The 22,500-nt window shown below is 39.9% G+C and overlaps 1 protein-coding gene across 1 annotated transcript; it reads right to left on the bottom strand.

Moving 5' to 3' along the window:
- Nucleotides 1-35: 35 nt before the first annotated feature.
- Nucleotides 36-8,920, bottom strand: LOC138044826 (uncharacterized). Its single transcript, XM_068891244.1, has 3 exons — nucleotides 8,743-8,920; nucleotides 5,089-5,206; nucleotides 36-4,472 (listed from the first exon to the last, which is right to left on the bottom strand). Exons 2-3 carry the CDS (start codon nucleotides 5,174-5,176, stop codon nucleotides 604-606), a joined length of 3,957 nt encoding a protein of 1,318 aa, XP_068747345.1. The 5' UTR covers nucleotides 5,177-5,206; nucleotides 8,743-8,920; the 3' UTR covers nucleotides 36-603.
- Between the last annotated feature and the right edge of the window lie 13,580 nt (nucleotides 8,921-22,500).

Here is a 22,500-nt window from a genome sequence, read left to right as displayed (position 1 = left end):
TGATGTGTATGTCCTGTCATGGTTACAAGGAACCATAAGTTCCATAAGCTTAAAACATAAAATAATGCTAATTTCGTTCGACGAACAACTTACACTATTCATGTCGTTTTCCTAATTCAGTCCCGAAGGAATCAGTCGATGCCTTTTTTCGACTTCACATTTTAGACACCATGTTGGGACATCTTTCTATGTAACTGGAACACTCAACCCCGATCTCATGCAACTCCAAAAGAAGACGAGTAGCTCTGGGAACGAGTGCATGCGCATTGCATGAGCTCGTATTCCATGTGCTCTTCTTTGTCGTGCTCAACTAGACTGTTCTAGTGCTCAACTGATTTCGCGGCTATGATGCTATTACTATCCACTGAATTGGAACAACAACAATAAAACAAAAGAAAGAATCGACTAAAGTAACTGTCTCCGTCTGTAGAATTCCTAATTGGTGCTCTATATTCGAACGCGCTTAAAATGATGTGTGATTTGTTCTGGTAAGGAAGGTATTTATTTTCGAAGCTTTCCGAGGTTAAATTGGATTAATGTACGTCCGGATTGTTCTTTATTTTTCCTTTTTGGGGAGCTCACCTGTCTTCTGTTCACTTTATACTACAATATCCCTGGTACCGGCATAAAAAGACTCTGGGCATTTCTTTCGTCTTCACTGTCCATCTTCTCCAGTTCCTTTAAATCTCTCTGATCACCATTATTCGCAGATTTTAGCACTGATGCTAGTTGACTTTGGCCGTCTGTGCCAATATTTTCCTGTTCTTTGAAACTGGAACTTCCAACTTTTCGCTCCGGAGTTAAATCATGGAATGCAGACTCTCTGATGTTTTCGGGTGTTTCCATATCATTATTTTCACCGAATCTAGGTCGTGCAACAGTATTGCCTTCTTTAATTTTGCTGTCGGTGTCTTTGAAAAACAACACCAATTTTTCTTGACTGTTTTTGATATTAGGCATGTCTTCACCACTTTTTAACAGGCCAACCAGTCTGTCATTCACATTTGATTTGGCCATTGGCGAAATGGTCTTAAAACGGCTTGGGAAATTAGAATGATTAATCAGTGTATTAAAGCCCTCATTATCCACATCGGTTACTGCACCAACATACGCTAGATCGTGTTTGTTTTCCTGAAACAGCGCCTGTGATAATTGCTTCTCAAAGTCCGGGCTTCGAAAAGTGCCATCGCTTAAATTGGTTTCAAATTCCTTTAAGTTTCTCTTACCTTTGAGTTTTCTTCCCTCAGAGAGGGAAGTGGTGACCTTGAGACTGGACCAATTTGGAACACCAAACCCGCTCACTGTTCCAAAATGGTCATATGTTTTACTGTCCTTGCCAATTTCGTTTCTCCTGTATTTATTATTTAATGGTCTTCCTCTTCTCAAACCTTTGGAGTGTTTATAGAGGGAACGTTCGAATGCTGGTGTTTTAAGCCCGTGAGAGTTGCTGTGTTCTTGCCCATCGAAATTCTTCATTGTTCTTTCAAAGGCAGATCCTGAAACTTTGGGGACGATATCTCGGACTTGGTCCAGACCACTTTTTAACACGTCAGTAACACCCTCCCACGATGCCAAATTTATTTTCTTTGGTTTTTGGTTTGTGCTTCTACGGATTCCCAACAAATCTAAAGATGGCTTAAAGTGTTTTCTCGTCTTTCCTTTTTGTTGCACCATGACATGAACATGCTGACGATTGTTTGAAAATTTGCTGCTTTTAGTGAGAGACTTTTTGTGCACTAACGTTTTATCCTCAAGATCCTCCATCGAGCCTTCGGTCTGCTTTTTGTGTTCATCCTCTGACTTTGTGCCTCGTCCAAGCCTTCCATCTGAAACTTGTCCTCCGTGGGCTAAGTGCTTTTCTAGTTCCTTCATATCAGTTTTAGTCAGACCAAATATTATCGAAGTTGGGCTTATTTCAGAGTCTCGAGTCGCAGGTTGATTTTGTGATTTAATGGGTCTAATTTCCACAGCAAAACGACTTTCTGACGTTTTGACGCGTTTAAACTTCGTTTTAGGGGCACGGATCATTGAAACAGGTGAGGATTTGGCTTTTTTGTTTACTAGTCTCATTTTCTTGTGTTTCACGGAATGCTTTAACCCGGAGTGTATTTGGTGTTTCTTTTGCGCTTGTACAACTTCTCCTGGTACAGGAGTTGCGTCGAATTGCGGCGATAAGCTTGCAGTATCGCTTTCATTCAGCAGATCTGTCTGATCAGCTCCTGTGTCCTGCCCTCCATACATATAAGATGATTTCGGTTCATTCATGTCATAATCTCCATAAAAACCTCCTAGATTAGCACCAGTTATATCCGAAATAGCATTTGGTGCCATATCATTCTGAAGTTCACTTGTAACCATTGCATCGCCAAAATGGTCTTCAAAGGGTGAACCGCTTGTTTTAGAAGTTGTCCGCGTGTTACCACCGTTGCCACTAGCAGAGCGAGAAGCTCCCCGCGAATTGGGACGCTGTTGGGGTTGACTGGTTTCTTGCTGGTTGTCGATTGAGGCTATTTTACGATCTTCCTTCAAAACTGCAGACAAAAGTTGGGCATTTTGTAAGTTTTCTGTATCAGTAAGTTTATCATTTCGGGCCAATGATTCTGCAAATTGAGCTGTTGTGAGCGAATCACCCTGAAGTGAGTTTGCGACATAATTCGCTTCTCCTCTGTCCGCTTTGAAAAAAGTGTCATTGTAACTTGGTAGCGTCTCGTCTACGATTTGACCGGCGCTATTTATTTTATGCTCAAAGTAATTTTCCTCGTCTCCATCTTCCCCTAGAAGCTGCTGTTGGTTTAAGTACGGATCTTCCATGAAATCGGGAAATTCTTGCTGCGCCACAGGATCCCTAATCATTTGATTGATCGGTGAATAATTCTTTTTGCCAGAATTAAACTTCTTTAAAGAAAAGAGTCCTGCCCCTTTCTGACTTGAAGAGATCTGTTTGTGTGCTTTTCCACTTGCTCTGTTAGGAGCAAGGTTTTTAGTGATATTCGATGTAATTGGTTCACGCCCATCAACGTTTTGAGCTACAGAAACCTCTAAGCTGTGATTGGTGAGGTTAATATTGCCATTATTGCCCTCTTTTCGACCTCCTGGGTTTCCGGGCTCCGTTGAAGGCTGTGTTCCGATCCCTAATTTAACATGTTGACTGGTTACTATCGGGTCGTTATTGGTATGAGCTGAGGCATTAAAAGGGAACTTTTGTATTTCCCTATTCACAACCGGATTCACACTTTCCTTGCCTTGAATGTTAACGTTGCTTTTTCCAGATATGCCATGCAAATTTAACATTGATATGTCATCGTTCGGACTATTCTTAACTTGAGATGTCGCTGTTGTTTTTTGATACATAATCGTCTCTGCATTTAGTGCTTTCATTGAGTTTGAAACATTAAATTCGTCGTTGGATTTATTTTGCAAATCATAGTTCACTCTATTTCCGTCCGTTGTTGCTGCTTTGCCAGATTGAGGCGGTGCGATATTTGAAACAGACGAATTCAAAGATTTCGTTGACTCATCAAGTTGAGCAATTTGAAGACTTTGTCTAATGAGAGCCCTTGCTATGATATTTGCCCAAATAATCCTCAGTTTTGGATGTTTAGTCAATTGTATCGAGACGAACTTGGATCCTTCGTCACCAAGTTGATCTAAAACGCTTTTGGATAGTTCTTGAAGCTGGGTATTTACGAGCCCTTGTGCTTGGTTTCCAATCCCTCCACTCTGATATAACGCTGGTGTGGCCGCTCTCACATTTCCAGTCAAGTCTACCGAGTGAGAGACCGGACTTCTTGTAAGAGGTATATTTACACCTGTAGTGCGAGGAAATGATTCGGGTCGACCATTTCTCAAAGGACCTGACAGAATCTCCGTGTTTGCTGTGTTCATTTCAGTATGTAAGGGATTGGATCGATGTGAAATGGTCATATCACTTCCCTGTATTCTATCCTTATAACTTGGTGAGAAATTATGCATCCTGGTATTTTGATTTAGTCCGTATGAAACTTTAATAACTGGTTCGTTCAGTATTTTCTCTTGTACTGGAGAGACATATTTTGTCACCTCTTCCATTGTAAGTGGGAACATTTTCTCTGTTATATCAGCCTTTCTTGGCCTATATCCAAGCTTTTCCTTCCAAAACCAATCACCACCTTTATTTCGGTTTTTCCGCTGTGCCCACGGAATTGAGTAGAAACGCTTTTTATGGGAGTCGTGAACATTTAAGCCGTGAATCAGGGCGTGTTGTTCCTCCAACTGGCCATATAGTCTTACTTGACGTTCTGAAGGCGTGAAGACATAGTTATCAAACCCATTTTCGTTGTTCTCTGGACTACCGTTTCTTAAAACACCATAGCGGTCTCTTCGCGGTAGTGATGAATCACCAATTTTAATCACGTCCTCGATGTTATCTATTACTCGTTGACCATGTCTATCATTCTTTTCCGGGGAATTCGAGAAATTCCAATCCTTAAAACCTGTAATGAAATGCAAATGTTTAGCTTATAGGTCAGAGTATAGACTACGTGTATACGTCACTTGACTGTAAACCTCTTGTTTCCCCTTTTAAATGGTACCAATGATGGATGGAAACGCGGACATTAAAACGGTTCACTTAATTGTTTCCGAGTAGCCACGCGGAAGCAAACAACCAAGACAATGGACAACAGCATTAAACTCAAGACAGATGCGTTTAATTCCTAACATTTTAAGCTCCTTAGTCCGGCTCCTTGGTATTTTTTCCGTTCAGTTATCCCAGTAAATCGCTGCCCTCAAATAAGCAAACTGAGAGGGGAACAGTAAATATTAAAGATGTAGTGAACACAAGATAACCAAGTGGAAATCCAGGAGAAAAGCATATTGCTGTTCCCAGTCGTCGACAACCCACAGATCACTCTCTCTTATTACAGAATAAGGCATGATTTCGAATGCAATTTGGAATAAATAATCACGGGCAATTTTTTTCGGCGGAACTGTTCACTGAAAAATATTAATGAGCTTTAAGGCCATTTAGGATGTAAAGGACTGAGTGTGAGTTATCAAGAGAAAACAACACACAAGAACTAATTTTCAACATTATTTAAAATAACTTACCAGCAACATTTCTTTCAGAGGTGACATCGCAACAGATTTGCACCAAAATCAAAATCGATCCAAGGTACTTTAATTCCGTCCAATCCATCGGTAATTATTTTTCAATTTTTGTTATACCCTGCAATTTAATAATAATCCGTATCATAATGCATTCTGGACGATACCAGGAGCCTATGACCAGAAGTATCTATCTCTCTTTAGTAAATTTTCAGCTCCGACTATTGCATTTCTAGCTTTTTGAATGGCTAAAAAACTCCGACTATGAGGCAATAGTCGAAGTTTTACGTCATATGGAAAATAGTGCGCCAAGATGCTCTTTCCGGACGCTTTGTAAAATTGTGGAAATAAAAATCGGCGGCAAAACCCGGTTTGAGAATTTACTAAAACAATTATTCCATTCGCCCTTGTTGGATATGAAGTGATTATAACCAACTTGCGCTACGCGCTCGTTGGTTATTTTATCACTTCATATCCAACTCGGGCTCATGGAATAATTGTTATATATTTCTGCCACGGTGTTGTCAAATTTTCCCCCCAACTGAGCGAGACTCCTCCAAGAGTCTTTTAAGCCAATCACAATCCTTTCATATTTCCAGTTACCATTGGGGCTCAGAATGTTCATTCATGCGGAATAAAACTCATCTTTTCACGGAAAATGTAATTAAAGAGCCGTCTAAAAACAACTTTTTCTGTTTCAATGTTGTCGGGTTGAATCTGTTTTTACTAAGGTTAAATTGGTGATCTTACCTAGGTTGAATATGCAATCTACCTTAGTTTAAAGCAGCCATCAACCTCCCAAAAAGGACTGATCGAAACTCTTTTTCTTTCCCTCCAGCTCTGACTTACGCATCTCAACACATCTTAATGTTTCGTATCATCTTATCGGTTTCTGTATTCATACGCTCATCCATTCAGTTTCAACATTACAGCATGGTAAGGGAACAAAGAACTGCACTATGGACTTACCGGTATTGGACTCCAGATCTATAGTACTATCTCTTCACCACTAGGTACACTACAACGACTAAAATACTCAACCCAACCAATTTATAATAACCAAAACTAATCCTAACCTGACCCTAATTTTTCTCTAGGCTTAATTTAAACTCCAAAAACGGTATCTCCAATTCATCTGAGTGCGTATTCAACCCAGGTAAAATGAGGAGCACCAATTTAACATTGGCAAAAACGGATTCAACCTGAGGACGAATTTTACCGGCAACATACACACCGTGACATGGGCCAAGTGTTCCAGGGCATGGGCGCCTGACGATACTTACACTTTGATACACATTTACCTCTCATTGTGTGTTCGGCAAAGGTACTCTTAACAAATAGATTCCATGTTGCCGTGCGTCTGTTCAGTAATAGATCACAGATGATGTCAAAATGTAGTAAGAACAAAAAAGTGGCACACGAGGCGATAGCCGAGTTTGTCACTGATGTTCTTACCATATTTTGACGTCTTCTGTGATCTATTACTGAACAGACCCACGGCAACATGGAATCTATTTGTTTTATATAATAAAGAAATAAACTTCATTCGCATAAAAGCTGACGGTGACGTCAATCGTGCGTCTGTCCTCTAATAGATCATAGGCAAGAACCAATCAAAATCCGTGAATAACTTGGGTTATTATATAAATTACGTTCACAATGCAGCCCGATCACATCAGCTGTAACCCGTCTAGCTAAACGCGGAAACGGAAGCCAAAACGGAAGCACCTGCCTCCTGCATCACCCTGCAGGAGCATGTAGGGATGGCGCAGTGGTGACAGCACTTGTCTGCCACCTTTGTGGCTCGTTTTCTATCGTCACTTCCAGGTGATCTGGTGACGTAATTTGGAGGACTGGGAAAAAAAGTTTTAACGCCGTATCCCACAACCGCACGCGGCCTTAGGTGTTGTTTCCAAACTCCCTGCAGTATTTCCATCGCCACAACTCAACAGATCATTCCGTGTCTACCACATTTCCTGTTACTGAATTGAACATTCAAGTAGACCCGACAAGATCTAACCTCGCCTCTGTCATGTTGAATTCGAAAATAAGGCCGAGCGCGTTTGTGGGATACGGAGTTAAAAATTTTCTCCCCAGTCCTTCGAGTAACGTCACCAGATCACCTGGTTATGGGTTGAGTTTGTTGGTTCTCTATTTTCCTCTGGCAGGTTTTTTCTTCGGGGACTCCGGTTTTTTCCTCTCCTCAAGAACCAACCACTGATTTGATTTGATTTGATTTCTGTACAGTGTCCCTAATAGCCCTAATCGGAGTTATCAGCGGTTTTGCCACGTGAACGAAGCTGAGGGGTCATTTTGCATGGAATTGACCCTTAAGCCTCTTTTTCATGTAGTTTTGAACAAAAGAAAATGTGACTGCAGGCTCAAATCCAATCAGGACCATTAGTGCCCTATCGCTAAATACACTTGTCACTCAAATAATGTGACACTGACATGGACGCCAGACGAAAGGACAAGTTCAGTGTGAACTCTTTAAAAAAAGCTTTTTTCGTGCTGACTTCACAGTGTTGATTATGGTGAAGCACAGAAAAACAGCCATGAAGGAAAGAAAGATTCTATTAGGAGTCAGAGAATTGAATTCGCCTTTTCTGTAAACTGTTTATTATGTTTCAGTAACCTAAAATGATGCTTGTTATGTATATTGTGAATATTTGCGACGGTGGAAGCTCGATTTAACGTTGTGTCAAGGTACTAGAGAATTTAGTTATATCTGATTTTCTTTGTATCGAAGTTCCTTTCAATTCTTTCTACCGTGAGTGAGGTCAAGAATTTTGCTCGTTACACCTGTCATGAGAGCATACGTTAAGTTTCTTTTTACTTAATAGGCCTTATTCACGATAGCCGCCATGTTGATTTTCATATTGTCATGCAAATTAGCCATGCGTTGTGCTGGGGGGGCAAACATTAAAAAAAAAGCAAATTGCGGAAAATCGGCTCAACGAAATATTGAAATAACATTGCAAAAAGTCCATTTTAGTATTTAGAATTAAGTACCTTTTATAATTTTTTTTTATCTTTTGATTGCCTTTGACATTTTGACTTTCTACTTCGTTATCTGCTCATTTTTCACTAAAAAAACGTCGAAGTAACTTGTGTAATGATTGTATTTACTGCTTAGGTGATAAACATTTAATGAACGTGAAACAAATCATCTGTGTGGCTAAGGTGTTCGTTATAACCTCTCGAATTTGTGTTGTTTGCCCCCTAAGAAGTGTGTAGCTAATTTGCATGATAATAGCAAATCCAACATGGCCGCCATCGTGAATAAGGTCTATTATCATGTTCTGTGTCTGTGAGTAGAAATAAACGCCTTGACAATCTTATAGTTGTTGTTTTGGGGGTTGTTTCGCGAAGTAAATAAATGACAAAGAAGCCATTTTGGGAGCTAAACAAAAAAATGGAAAACAGGTCTTTCTACAACCTGCTGAACGGTTCAATAAATTTCACGGTTGAAATTGTATCTTACACCAAGAACAAATCTTATGTCGATACCTTTCTTCAGAAAATTGGAATGAAAGTTCTGTTCGGAAAACAATCAAACACCCAAGTTGGGCATCATAAAGGTGATTAAATCAGTTACCTGAAGAAAGATGTCCAATGAATAAATGTCAATAAAATGTGTGTTAGACAAAACATTACCTGGTATCGAAGTATAAATAGGTCACGCGTCCCAACATAGCTGCAGTAATCAAACATTTAGAGCAAAACATTCCAAACTATTGTGCGATTATAAGATTTACAACTCACAGCTCTTTCTCTGTTGATAAGCCCCACGGGTGTCTTCAATTAATCAAATCGTGTAAAAATTTTCCAGAGCTGTTAATGATTAAAGCGTCTCTTTTGATCAAGCCTTCCAAATGACACCATAGTTTTTTCAACCAATCAAGTCAAAGTTACCGAAGTAGGCTAATCATAAATTTGTCCGAGATTGGTTAGCGCTTTGGTAGAACATGACTACTTGTGCATACCGCGTAAAAATGGTATTTACTATCTTCTTGAGCGTAACATAGACCGATTTGGGATATGATTCCGCCCACCAAAACCACCTTCGGAGTACGTGAAGTAAATTGATTTCTGGTGAGTAAGGCAAGTTTTAAACATCGACTTTCAAATTCATTCAATTTCCCAACAAGAGGCTACAAGTAGCCTATACTCGGGCCTGCAAAAGTACAGTGGTGTATGGTTAATTTAGCACTAAAGAAACGAAAAGAGAGAAGTCTGTCCTTCTTACATCGACCTTACATTGCGATTCTCATGATGTTGAACTGTGTATGTAGTGAATACCCGGACCCAGATTATCTTCATTACAGGTGGTGACAATGACCACTGGACCATGAAAACGAGGTAAAAATAGTGTATTTATTCCCAAGTGGCTAAGCACATTGTTTTTTTACTGCTCGATGGGGTATTCTTGCTCAGTGTTTGACAAAGGAAACGCAAATTGAACGGTTTAAGATGAAACGAAATGACTCATCGAAACACCTTTTGCAGAAAAAAATGAAAGAGAAACGAAGGTGAGATGTGAAAACATCTTTCCAAGATGACCAAACTTTCGTGCAGTGGTGCACGTAAAAAACACTTTGTCACGTGCGCGACACTTGAAGAAGTGCACTACATGTCAACACTTGAAAATACTTTCAGAAGTACACAAGTTCCTTGAGATGGCCATGCCAAATGAATCCATAGCACGAAAATCAAATATTTAAAACATACCATTTGTTGTAATTTAAATACTCACAGTAATATGCACCCAATTGTTAAGATAAATATGTTATTTGCCAGCTGGGAGGTCCGTATAGGGAAAAACTGTGACCGAGGCCTCGAAATTGCTCTCTCTCTCTCTCTCTCTCTCTCTCTCTATCCCTCTCAAACCTCTTGTCTAATGAAAAATTACCTCTGTATGTAAACGGAGTCGGTGTCAAAAAAAATAGTGTTTCGTTTCCGGAATGGTAAGGGCAGGAGAAAAGATAGAATACTGTAGTGTGGGTCACTTGGCCTGTCATTCTTATTTCGCTTCGTGTATTGAAACTCTCGAGAAATAAAGATAGAAATGTGAACGCAAACTCTCTGAACGGTGAGAAGCCTGTCAAGGAATATTAACCATTCATGTCACTGTTCCTTGGTATCAACATGCATAATTAGCTTTTAAACACATAACGCAAGGCGCAATAGAACGAGACAACAGACTTATTGGCGTTTTTTGAGAGGAACACTGCCTTGCGGCTGGCTGGTTAGCCTATGCGACTTCCAGATTGCGTGACATAGAACAACCTACGAGCTGAGTGGTAAACAGGAAGTGCTGGATCGTACAGGAGTATTTGTTAGTGAGCAATGTACAAAGGAAACGAGCCAACAAGCTTGGGGGAAGTCGCTGCGCAGACTTAACCACACCAGGCAGGAGTGACCTTATTTTAATGACGGAAAAGCGATATATCCAAAGGGAGAGAGGGAGGGGGAAAACTTCGACAAATTGCAAACAGCTAGTTGATTTACCACAGAAGACAAACTACTAAGTGAACCTTGGACGACTAACTGAGGCTTTTATAGCGAGACCCTGTCTATTAAAGTAGCCAGTTGCACAGGTTCTACTATGAAGCAGGGATAGGCATTACACGTGCTCTTTCGCAGTAATGAATGAGGCTTTAACAGATTTGGCCAATGCAGGTGTACGTTATAATCTGAGATCTAGGAACAAAGTCTTTATGTCCGTTGATTTCATGACCTTGAACGGCCGACTACGAAGAACACGAAGATAACTATAACTATAACTACAGCCCTTTTAGTACGGTCACGTTCCATTAACCGTATTTTACTGATAGGGCAATGATCTAAAGAGAAGAACAGATACTTGTTTATGTGCACAATACATCGAAGCATAAGGTCTACAAACACCCGGCGGGTCTAAAACACAGGTCACATTCCACAGGTCACTCGTTGCAGGTCATTGTTTTACCTTTGTAAAAGTGACCCAAAACCCTCAATTTGACTAACCCTAGGCCTAAAAACCCTGATTAGGCCTAGCGTTAGCCACATTGCGGGCTAGGATTACTTTCCAAAACTTAAAACAATGACCTGCAACGACTGACCTGTGAAATGTGACCTGTGATTTAGACCCGCCGACAAACACCTATTTTACCTTCAAATACTTACTACCCCTGCATAACATTTCAAATTCCGTTTTCCGTGAATCTTCTCATGATTACATGCGTTAAATACGAACCATGGCAATAACTAGTTTCCTCGTTAATCCAATTTATTACTAAGACTTGTTTGCATTACTAATTAACACGAAAAGTCATAACTTGGGAATTTTAACAATATACTGCACTTTATGCACTAGTCATTTGTTTCCCCCACCCCCTGACCCCCGGGGATGGGTAGGGAAATTACATTTGAATGGTTGTAAAGTAGGTGTATTTCCACTGGGGACTAGAGCAGACAAACACACGTAATTCCCCCACCCCTCTGTTCCTAAAAGATTCTGAGTCATCAAGGAAATGTTAGGGAGATTACCACAATATACAGTTCTTGCCATTTGTGTGTGCCACATGAACTATATAAGGAACGAAACAAAAAAGAAGAACTGGATAGAAACAAGACAGGAATAAGCGACCAATAAAGAAAAAGTTTAGACTTCTCCCGCCGCCATATTGATTTTGCACGTGTGAAAATACTCATTACCATTGCTCTTCGTTTCTTTTCAGTCCCATTCCTCCTAGGTAAGAATTCCCCGATATTTCCCCCTGTATGTCGCCAGAGGGGTAGGGCAGAGGAACGAAAATATTGTAATTTCCCTACCCCATAGAGGCGTAATTGTGGCGTAATCTCGTGTAATTGCCCTAGTAATTTCCCCATATGTCCCCACTATCCCCGGGCGTCAGGGGATGGGGGAAACAAATGACTAGTGCATTAATCTAACGCAAAATCATTCAGGTATCCAGTCATATGCATGATCCATTTCCTTCGCTTTTGGGTTTGTCAGCATTATGATTTGCAATATTTCAGGTTTACGTGTTCACAAGTTTGTTTTTTTATCTCGAAGATGTTTAGATTTCCAATTACAAACTCTGTTTTGATTGGTCACTCTACCTCACTGTGTAAATTGTTCACCCTGAATTCAAAATAAATACGTTCCATTTCTGAGAAAACAAAACAAAAACAACATTCTTTTACAAATCGTAACGGGTATTCCTGATTTCTGTGTGAAATTTAACTTTCATTTTCCAAATGGTCTGGATAGCACAAGTGTTGCTAATATTTTTAAAAATACATTCAAACACACTTTAAAGTTTAAGGAACATGCTTCAATGTTTCAAACATCATTTTGCATTTACCTGTTCATCCACGCTTTTGGAAAAGTGTTACATACCACGTGCTTCGATTTAAACGCATACCTGAGGTAGCTCCTATCGTTTTTACGAGCACGTGATCTCCTTGGCTAGTAATACGATGAAATGCGGATGACCTTGGTACACTGTTAATCAAATACGTTCCAGCAAGTTTCCTCCTTTTTCGGGCGTTACTAAACACGGGAACGGAACGGAACGGAATATACCGGAATACACCGGAATGTGCCGGAATGACACCGGGATGACACCAGAATGACACCGGAATGAACAAGAATGGTACCGGAATATAACGAAACGAGCCGGAATGACACCGGAATGACACCGGAATGAGGCGGAATGACACAAATAAAGCGGAACACACTTCGATCGATCACGAGAAAAATTTGACAGGTATATTTGTCGCTAAATGAATAATTATTTGTTGTGGCAGTAACATTTTTTCCGTGAACAAATGCAGTAGCAAGAGAAACAGAATGTTATTCTAATTGTTTTTGTCTATGGATCTCGGAGGCGGCTTTCACTGTGCGAGTCAGAAAACCCGTGAACATTTTTACTTCATTCTGACTGGTCAATTGTGTATTGACCAATCACAATCAAGTTCAGCGAACCACAAACTAATTACCGTTGCTGCTTGCCTGCTTCCCACGACCCACACGTGATGCAGATATACGGAAATAGATTCGCGCAAACGGGCGGAAGACTCTTTTTCTCTTCCCGATTGTTGGCCATAATGCCATTGAACCTGAACGCAGTTTTTCTTTATTTGAAGAAAGAAGTCAGAAGCACAGAAAAAAGATCGATCGTTGATAATATGTTTACATGAAGAATTGTGAGAACATATTGTGACTCGTTCCAAGACTTGTTACTTCCTCTTTAATGTATTTTTTTTTCTGTCAGTCTCCGCCTCATTCCGGTATCATTCCGGTGTCATTCCGGCTCGTTTCGGTATATTCCGGTTTATTCCGTTCCGTTCTGTTCCGTTCCTGTGTTTAGTAACGCCCTCCTTTTTCTGCTGTTATAAAATAGATGTCTCAGCCTTTTCTCTGTTATTCTGCTCGGTTCTCGGGCAAGTCTATGTCAATGCACATGCAGATCACAACTAAAGTAAACACACTTTTGTTTATTGAGACCTGTATTTCCCCTTTGGAATCAAGTCTTTATTATGATTGAGATTCAAATGACTGTACAGCCTTTCAAACAACATTACAGTTATTTTCTAAAGAGCTGATCACAGTCTCCACTGATGACATCAAATCTTGTAAAACTAGAACAGAACTATATACTCAAGATGGCAGTGAACACGATCGCTAAAATGGCTAGTTGAACAAAGGATATAAGCTAGACCACTTCAAGAAACAAACTATTTAACAATAAAAAACAAAAAAACGCAATAGACAAAAAACTTATCTCCGTAGTCAATGGTACACTGAGCAGGAAGCTGCTTGTTGGCGGGTGAAAATGGTACAAGCGTTAGGCCATTTGTTCGCTGTGCCAATGTTTTTACTTTGTCTTCAGAAGATTCCAATATGGCGTCCATTTGTTTGTGGACTTACTTTCTTTGTCGCTATCATCTTCAAAGTAGTTCTCAATATGGTACCCGCTGCTCATCATGAAAGAATTAGTATTTTGATTTGCATCACTTTCAATCACGGTTGCGTCCATTTTAGTTACATTCGACTGTGTATATTCTTGTTTCATTCAGTTCGCGGAACGACCCGTTTCGAAGCTGACGCTTGACATCCTTTATGGTGGGTCTACCGCGAAAAGCCTATGCCTTTCTTTGTATGTGTTTTGAGCGCCCCAAGAAGAAATCGATTAAGCCAATGCAACGTCGATCAATCCCAAACAACGCATCACAGTGCCCTTCATGACCTTGGATTACGTGCTTTGCTTAAATAACTATTGTAAACAGCGCCACGCAGCTTCTATTGCGCATTACCCAATCAAAACACCGCCATGTGCTTTCTATTGTGCATTGCCCAATCAAACACCGCCACGTTTTTCTATTGTGCATTTTGCTGCACAGGAAAAAAAAACTGAAATCTAACGTATTTTATAACTCGTGCCCCTCTGGGCCCGAGTAATTAGACTTGGTACGTTGTACAATCGGACGTTTAAAATCTTACACGAAAATTTTTGGTTTTATCAACGGAGTTGATAATGTAAATTGACCACCGTACAGGGATTATAAAAGCTTACGTTTCGAGCGTTAGCCCATCGTCAGAGCCAATCGAGGAATTATGGGTTGTGTGTAGTTTTTTTGTGGAGTAGGAGCTACGCTATTGGTGGTAACATGGCAAAGTGAAAAATAGGAATACATTAGTTAAATGAAAAGTGTTGGTTAAGGTGACTGAACACAGTTTTTAATACCTACGTTTCATTTACCTTTTTCTCTAAAACCCTTGATCCTTTGGCTGCCAAAAATGGTAGCAAGCAAGTTAACAACACGAACCTCGGTTTGCATGCAACAAGCTTGTAACGATGCTCACAAGTAAACACTATTTTAATCATAATTTGACAGAGAGATCTTTGAAGGTTCAATGGAATATCTATATTTCCTCTGTTAAAGTTCAGATTTTTATGAGTACCCCAGTCTTATTTCCTAACGTGTTTTCATACCAAATTTCCTTACATTCTAATGAGTGGTTCTCGAGAAATCGGCGTATTTCCAAGAAAGCTATTCCACATTCAATTGCAATTTTTTAACTTACTACGCATGCGCTGCATTTAACTGGGTTCTTTCGATAACAAAGAAAAATCTGCGAATTGCGGAGTTCTTTGCATCGTTACCTTTTCTAACATACATTTGTCATAAAAGACTAAAACGATCAAAACACTTTGTTCAGTTATGAGGAAAAATAGTACAGATAGCGGATGCATTCAGCAAATGAAATGATTGTTGTATTGAAGCCATGTTTATTTTTTTTATTTATTTTTTTTTTGCAATCCTTGCGCGCGCGCTGCATCACGCGCGAAAACTGTGTTCGGCCACCTTAATAACGTGGGGATTAAGGGTGCCAATTTGGAAGATGAATTTTTGCTCCAGATTCTTGCGGCTTTCCGTCGTACCCTGATGAAGGGAAAGGCCGCAGATAGACATGTGTTGTTTGGAGTGGTTAGGGAGATTAAAATGACGAGCGACTGGCTCAGATGTATTCTTGTAATTCTTCTCAACATCGCGAAGGTGTTTGCGGAATCGGTCGCCTAGTCGTCTTCCTGTCCAGCCAATGTATAATTTGTTGCATGACGTACAAGTTATGCAATAAATGACATTTGTTATATGTGAAACGATCGGTGATCTTAACAGATCACTTAGGTCCCGATATTTTGCTAGTGTTAAGAGTGAAGACTAGTTTTGCATCGTGAGCGCGCGCATTTGAAAATGACGGGTTGCACCTTATCTTTGAGTGCGCTTCTGACTAAAAAGTTGCCTATGTTTTTGTCGCGTTTGAATGAAATTAGTGGAGGTTGCGAAAAGATTCTACCAGTCTCGCGATCATTTTGGAGTAATTTAAAGTTATTAAGAATGATACTTTTGTATGCGTGATTATGAGGATGGAAAGTGAGGGTGAATGGAAATCTGTCATTCTTATCCTTTTGTGACATTTGTAGTGCTGACTGTCGATAAAATTGTTGGACGCGATGATGGCCCGCTTTGACCACAGAGACAGGATAGCCACGTTTTTCGAAGAACTGGCACATCTGATTTGCTGGAAAAATCTGTCTCAACACTACATAGACGTCGAAGTCTAAAGAATTGAGAATAAGAAATGGAGTTCTTGACATGTGATGGATGTGAAGATATAAGTACAACAAATAACGGTGAGAATCTGTAGGTTTGTAGTGCACACTGGTACATAAAAAGTTGCCACTGATATAAATTTTGATATCTGGGAAAGCCATTGAAGTTTCCGAAATTTCCCAGGTATATGGGAAAAAGCGGGCTATCATCGCGCCCAACAATTTGATCGACTGTCAGTACTCAAATGTCACAAAAGGATAAGAATGAGAAAATTCCATTTACCCTTACTCTCCATCCTCATAATCACACAATCAAAAGTATCATCCTTAATAATTTTAAATTACTCCAAAATGATCGTGAGACTGGTAGAATCTTTTCGCAACCTCCACTAATTTCATTCAAACGCGACAAAAACGTAGGCAACTTTTTAGTTAGATGCGCACTCAAAGCTAACGTGCAACCCGTCATTTTCAAATGCGCTCGCTCACAATGCAAAACTTGTCTTTTCATTGTTAACACTAGCAAAATATCGGGACCTAAGCGATCTATTTTTAACGTGTCCGTGTTACCAGCAATAGCGTAGCTCCTACTCCTCTATAAAAACTACATACAACCCATAATTCCTCGATTGTCTCTGAGAAAGGGCTAACGCTCGAAACGTCAGCTTTTATAATCCCTGTGCGATGGTCAATTTACATTATCAACTCCGTTGATAAAACTCAAAATTTTCGTGTACTACTTCCCCACCGACGCAACACCACAGTTTTTTTAGAAACTACCCCCTTTAAACGCTGGGTTGCTTTTACACTTTCACAGTCATACTACTGATAAATGCTAAAAGGCTCTTTATTAAAGACATTGTTACATCGTGCCTATGCCCTATCTTTTACAGCTGTGGCTTTTAATCCAGAATTTGACAAATTGCGTTCTGTATTCAGTCGCCTTGACTATCCGGTTGGCCTAATCAATTCTACTATTAACAACTTTATTCTTCAGATTGCCCCAGAAAACAGGGCGTTAGGTAACACCAATGATAGTGGCACAATGAGACTTCCATCCAAAGAGCAAGTGGCTGCCAATGCGGTCCAGAAACAAGTACGTGATCTTAGTCATAAGATTGGTGTTACAATACAACCGATTTTCGTTAGCAAGCAATTGGGGGAAGATCTTAAACCCTAAGAAATCAAGCCATCAGCTGTGAGTCAGCAATTTGTTATTTATTACTCTGAATGTGATCTGTGCGATGCAGATTGTGTTGGGTATACAGCCCGACACCGTCACCAACGCATTGCTGAACACAAAAATTCGGCAATTGGGCGACATTTTTTGCAAGCTCACGGTAGTAAAGATCTTTTGAAAGAATGCTAATTTGAGGTCTTAAGAAAGTGCCAGGGCAAATTTGATTGCTTAGTCTACGAAATGTTCCTCATTTACCACTTGCACACATCCCATAATACACCTCTTTTACACCCCCAAAAATCTGCATAGGCATTGTTTTCGACTTCTCTTGGGACATTTCATGTCCCAGGAGAAATTGCAAACAATGGTTAAGCAAACGTTTTGGGGCGTAATAGAGGTGTATTATGGGATTGTGCAAAGTAGTGAACAAGGACGTTCGCGCTAATTGTTTGTGCGCAACGTTACTGCGCAGGTAACGCGACTGTCATATGTCACGCATTACTTCGAGCATTAGTGAAGTTGTAGCCTGTGTACAGACCGCCCCTCCCCTCAAAAAAAAATCGGAGAGGAACGGTCTGTGATTTACCGTTGATAATCGTGTTCCATACCACGTGATTTTTCCTGGAATGTGTGGAAAATGATTTGATTGGTTATTACCCATCGATCATTACATCATTGAAACAACGAGTTTTGATTGGCTTTTATTTTTATTTCTCCACAACAACACCGTGAGAACCACCGTGAGAGATTTTACGATGAGTTCGTTCGTGTGTACTTCGAGCACGGTACAAAATACGAATAAAAATCTTTTTGATTGTCAAAGAGGTTTTTCTTTTCAAGTACGAGCGGAATTGCTATCTATGGAGTGTAAAGTGGAAATCGATTCGACGTACATTTGTAGGAATTGTCAGCGCAAAAGAAACGAAAGCGCTCTTCACGAGGTGAATATAGCACTATTCAAAAGATTGTCCACTCGAAAACGTCTCCCGCTATTCCTTACCAGTCAATGTAATCCCAACCAGCCTAGCCATTCTCAAGTACAATCTACAAAGCGTGATGCCATGGAAGATTTGAGAATGTACACACCGAGGAAAATAACAGCTCATCGGCAACCATCTGTGCTGTTTTGAAGATCAGAGCCGTACCTGGTTGGAAGACTTGCAAATACATCCTCTCCTTTTAAAGAGTGCATCTGTGATATAAAGCCAAGGTATCTTAAAACTATCGGAGACGCTCTTCGATGCACGTTTGAAATCTACCATTGACCACTATTTTGAGAATTTAGCTCCAAACGAAATATGAGCCACGCCAATTTTGGTCAGCGTAGATTACTAAATAATGTATGCAAAATTATTCCGGAACACGATTACTAACGGTAAATCACAGACCGTTCCTCTCCGATTTTTTTTTTGAGAGGAGGGGCGGTCTGTACACAGGCTAGTGAAGTTGAGGTTTCAAAACCTTTGTAAAAACCGTGGACGATAAGTCTTGCACAACGTTGGATCAGAGAAGATCTTGATCAGTCAAAATTAATTTTAAAATATTTATGAAAGTCAAGTACACTATCGTATAAACTCTTGTTCTTAGGCCATCGTAGCTTCATTAGGAAAATAACACAAACAGCGGACCATTTTGCAACAGGAGCTTTCTCAGATCTTTAATAGCGGCCTGTACTCGCCATCTTTATTACAGGCCGCTATTAAAGATCTGAGAAAGCTCCTGTTGCAAAATGGTTACCCTCAAGGCGTTATCACGTTCAACATTAACGATGTATTGAACAAAAATAAAAACAAATCAAATAACCCTGTTCAAGCTACAGTCCCCAAAAAAGATATCTTAATCGTGTTACCCTACTTAGGTCTTCACAGTAACCAAGTCACGAAACGTCTGAAATCCTGCGTATACAATTTCTACTCTTTCGTCAATCTCAAGATCATATTCCAAAACACACGCCGCATCAACCCCTTTTTTCCATACAAAGATCGCTTGAACCGATCTCAGAGGTCCAAGGTCGTCTATAAAGCTGTCTGCTGGAACTGCGATGAATTCTACATTGGCAAAACAAAACGAAGACTCCACGACAGAAAAACAGAACATTTCAAGGCCCTATCTAAAAGTGACCATTCATCTGCCATTGCTGATCATGTGAGAACCACTGGCCACGACATTAAATGGGAACACTTTGACATTTTAGCGTCCGGAAAAACTGACTTTCACTGTAAAGTTAAAGAGACTTTGTTCATTCAAGAGCTAAAGCCTTCCCTTAATGTAAATATTAGTAGTGAGAAGTTATTGCTGTTTTAGCTATTACTTTTCATTATGTCTAGACACGTACTGCTGCAGATCATTTTTCTCAGTCTAGGTTCCAGACCCCTATTGTTTACGATATATATATAGTTTTTAAAAATTGTAACGGTCACTTTTGAAAATGTGTGTTGACTAGCATACGAAACGTCAAGTTTTATAAAAATGCGTTGGAATACAATGTTTATCAAGTACACTACTGCACGACTGATATTTGCGTTGTTTTATCAGTCGTGCACTAGTCTGCTTGATTCATAAATATTTTTCAAGCATTAGTTAAAATAACATGGCGACAAAAACGCCGGGGAAAAATTCCAGGCCAGCAAAAGAATGGCACATTTATTTCCAAATGATCATGAAACGTAAAAAAGAAGTGAGCGGGCGGATGGAAAAGCCCTGGCTGAAAGTTTGGAAAACTCGTGGACAAACCGTTGCGTAAATTTAATGGGGCTGTTTTTTAAATGTTTTTATTGCCCTACGAACTTAAATCAAAATGAATGCACGGTTTTGAAGTTCTTTTCCTTTACTTTCGTGAAAATAGAGCAGTATTTTCGTCCTCGTCCACTTGAATAGTGCGGACCGGCGGGAAATAACCAGCGATTAAATTTAACAAAAACCACACTCCAGAAGATGAGCATGGCGGCAATGGAGAGATGTTATACAAAACACTAACCAAATGAAGATGACGCCTGCTTAAAACTTCGTTGCTATGCCCGAGAAAGTTTTTTGTTGGGTAAAAACCTTTCATCCCTTCAACGATCGATCCAGTCCTTCCCCGACAGGTCACGCAAAATTGTGACAAACGAAATTTTTCAAGAGCTTTGCAAAATCACATCGATTTTATTCGTTTAGATCATCGGTGACCCCTATTTTTTTAATCATAAATCACTTACTTTACTTACTGTCTACAAAATATGATTTTAACAGTTTCTTTCCTCGTGCCATCGAATTCCGGTAGCGGTTGCAACGGATAGAGCTTACGAAAACGCTCGTCGAGGATGAACTCTACTCTTTACGACATCCCTAGTGGCATGCAATCATCTGAAAGTCCCACTCCTAAAAACCAATGCACGGAAACCTTCACTCTAACAGTTTATTTTTATGATTTTCGATGGATGAGCAGATGAGGCAACATCTCGCTATAATGACCGATTTCTCGAAATTAAGGCATTTTTCCACTGCCATCTTCTCCGAGACAAAGTCGGTGAGCCCCCAATTTTTTTTCCTTTTTTTTATGTTTTAATTATTTTTATTTTTCCATTTTTACAAATACGCACTCTACTTACAATACAATACAATACAATACAATACAATACAATACAATACAATACAATACAATACAATACAATACAATACAATACTTACACTAACTTCAAGTTATAATAGGGTGCTAATATATACAAAGCACTTTGCGTTTTTATTACTTGAAAGGCAGTGATTGCGGAGCATATGTACCAAAAGTCAAAAAACAGGCAGAAAATTCAGTGGATCAAGAGACACTGATGACTAAACGACAAGGCTTACCAAAATAATGTATTCAAAGATTTCCACTTTTTGGGAACAGCGCTTTGTGCATTGGCCTCTATACTGTAAATTGATTTCAAGTATTGTAGGAAGCCTTCTACTTTTGGTGCGGTTTCTTTTCTTTTGCTCATCCAGATATAATTCCTGGCTAGAATGCAGGAAAAATTGATTTGCTGATGGTTCTTGGAACAATCTGGCTTTAAACCGAGAGCCACGAGTGGGTCTATTGTGTAATGTTCAGGAGTAATGTGGAGCAAAGTTAGCCTTACAGTTAAATCATGCCAAAAAGAGTCCGCTTTTTCCATTTTTGGAGTAAGTACTTTATGACGTAACTCTAGGCGAGAAATAAAGAAAATCTCACCGCAGGAAGATTTTGGCGCGAACGTCCTTAAGAGTCTCAAGCCTAATTTGAATATCCAGACGGACTCCTTTTTTTTTCAGCTAGCTAGTAGCAGCTAACACGAATAAAAATCTGAAAATCTACAGATCCTCAGTGACGTGATCTTGTTTTAAAGTAGAGCCAGGATTGGGTCCGTCCGAAATAAGCAGAATTCGAACGGAAGGACAGTATTTGTTAATGAAAACATTTTTGTGCAGGAATAATGGCATTCCTCTTCAAACCCTGACTTGTCATATGCTTTTTGTTCAAAGAAGTTCCAACAGGGTTATGAAGGGACACAATGGAAAGTGAGATTTACCTTAAATGGGATGGGTGTACTGCACAGTAGACTTCAGCAATTACGTAGGATCAGTACCCCCCCCCCCCCCCCACCAAGTTTTTAGCTACCAGGCTCCACACGGTCAGCGATTTGTTGTCAATTTGTTGTTAATTATTTACACCCGTTTGCAAATAATCAATGCGAATGGGATATTTCAGATTTGGTAATTGGAATTTAGACCAAAATCAGACTGGGAACTGGAATTTGGTACCACATCCCTGTTGATGACCTTCTGTGAGAGTTAGATAAGAGTGTTGATATATGACTTTGCGGTCTTGCCCCAGCACATTCACAAATGCATTTATTTTTATATACACTTTGCGCGTGAAACAAACAAAGGGCCGCCAACTTTAACCAATCAGAAGAAGCCATGTCACGCGTGACTGCTACTGCCATGTTTTTTCAGGGACATGACAACTGATTTTCGCGGGAACGGGTATCCTAAAAATATAGTAATTTGTGACTGTGCTAGGGAGCCCATCCATGCTATAAGAACACTCTTATGAAATACATACTTAATTGACCGCCATAGGGGCTTTTCAGGGCCAATGAAACACAACGAAACAACGGAACAAAACAA

This window comes from Montipora capricornis, chromosome 4, assembly GCF_036669925.1.
Source record: "Montipora capricornis isolate CH-2021 chromosome 4, ASM3666992v2, whole genome shotgun sequence".
Classification (NCBI taxonomy): Eukaryota; Metazoa; Cnidaria; class Anthozoa; order Scleractinia; family Acroporidae; genus Montipora; species Montipora capricornis.
The sequence above is the reverse complement of the archived record's forward strand: the minus strand, read 5'-3'. Positions and strand labels throughout refer to the sequence as shown.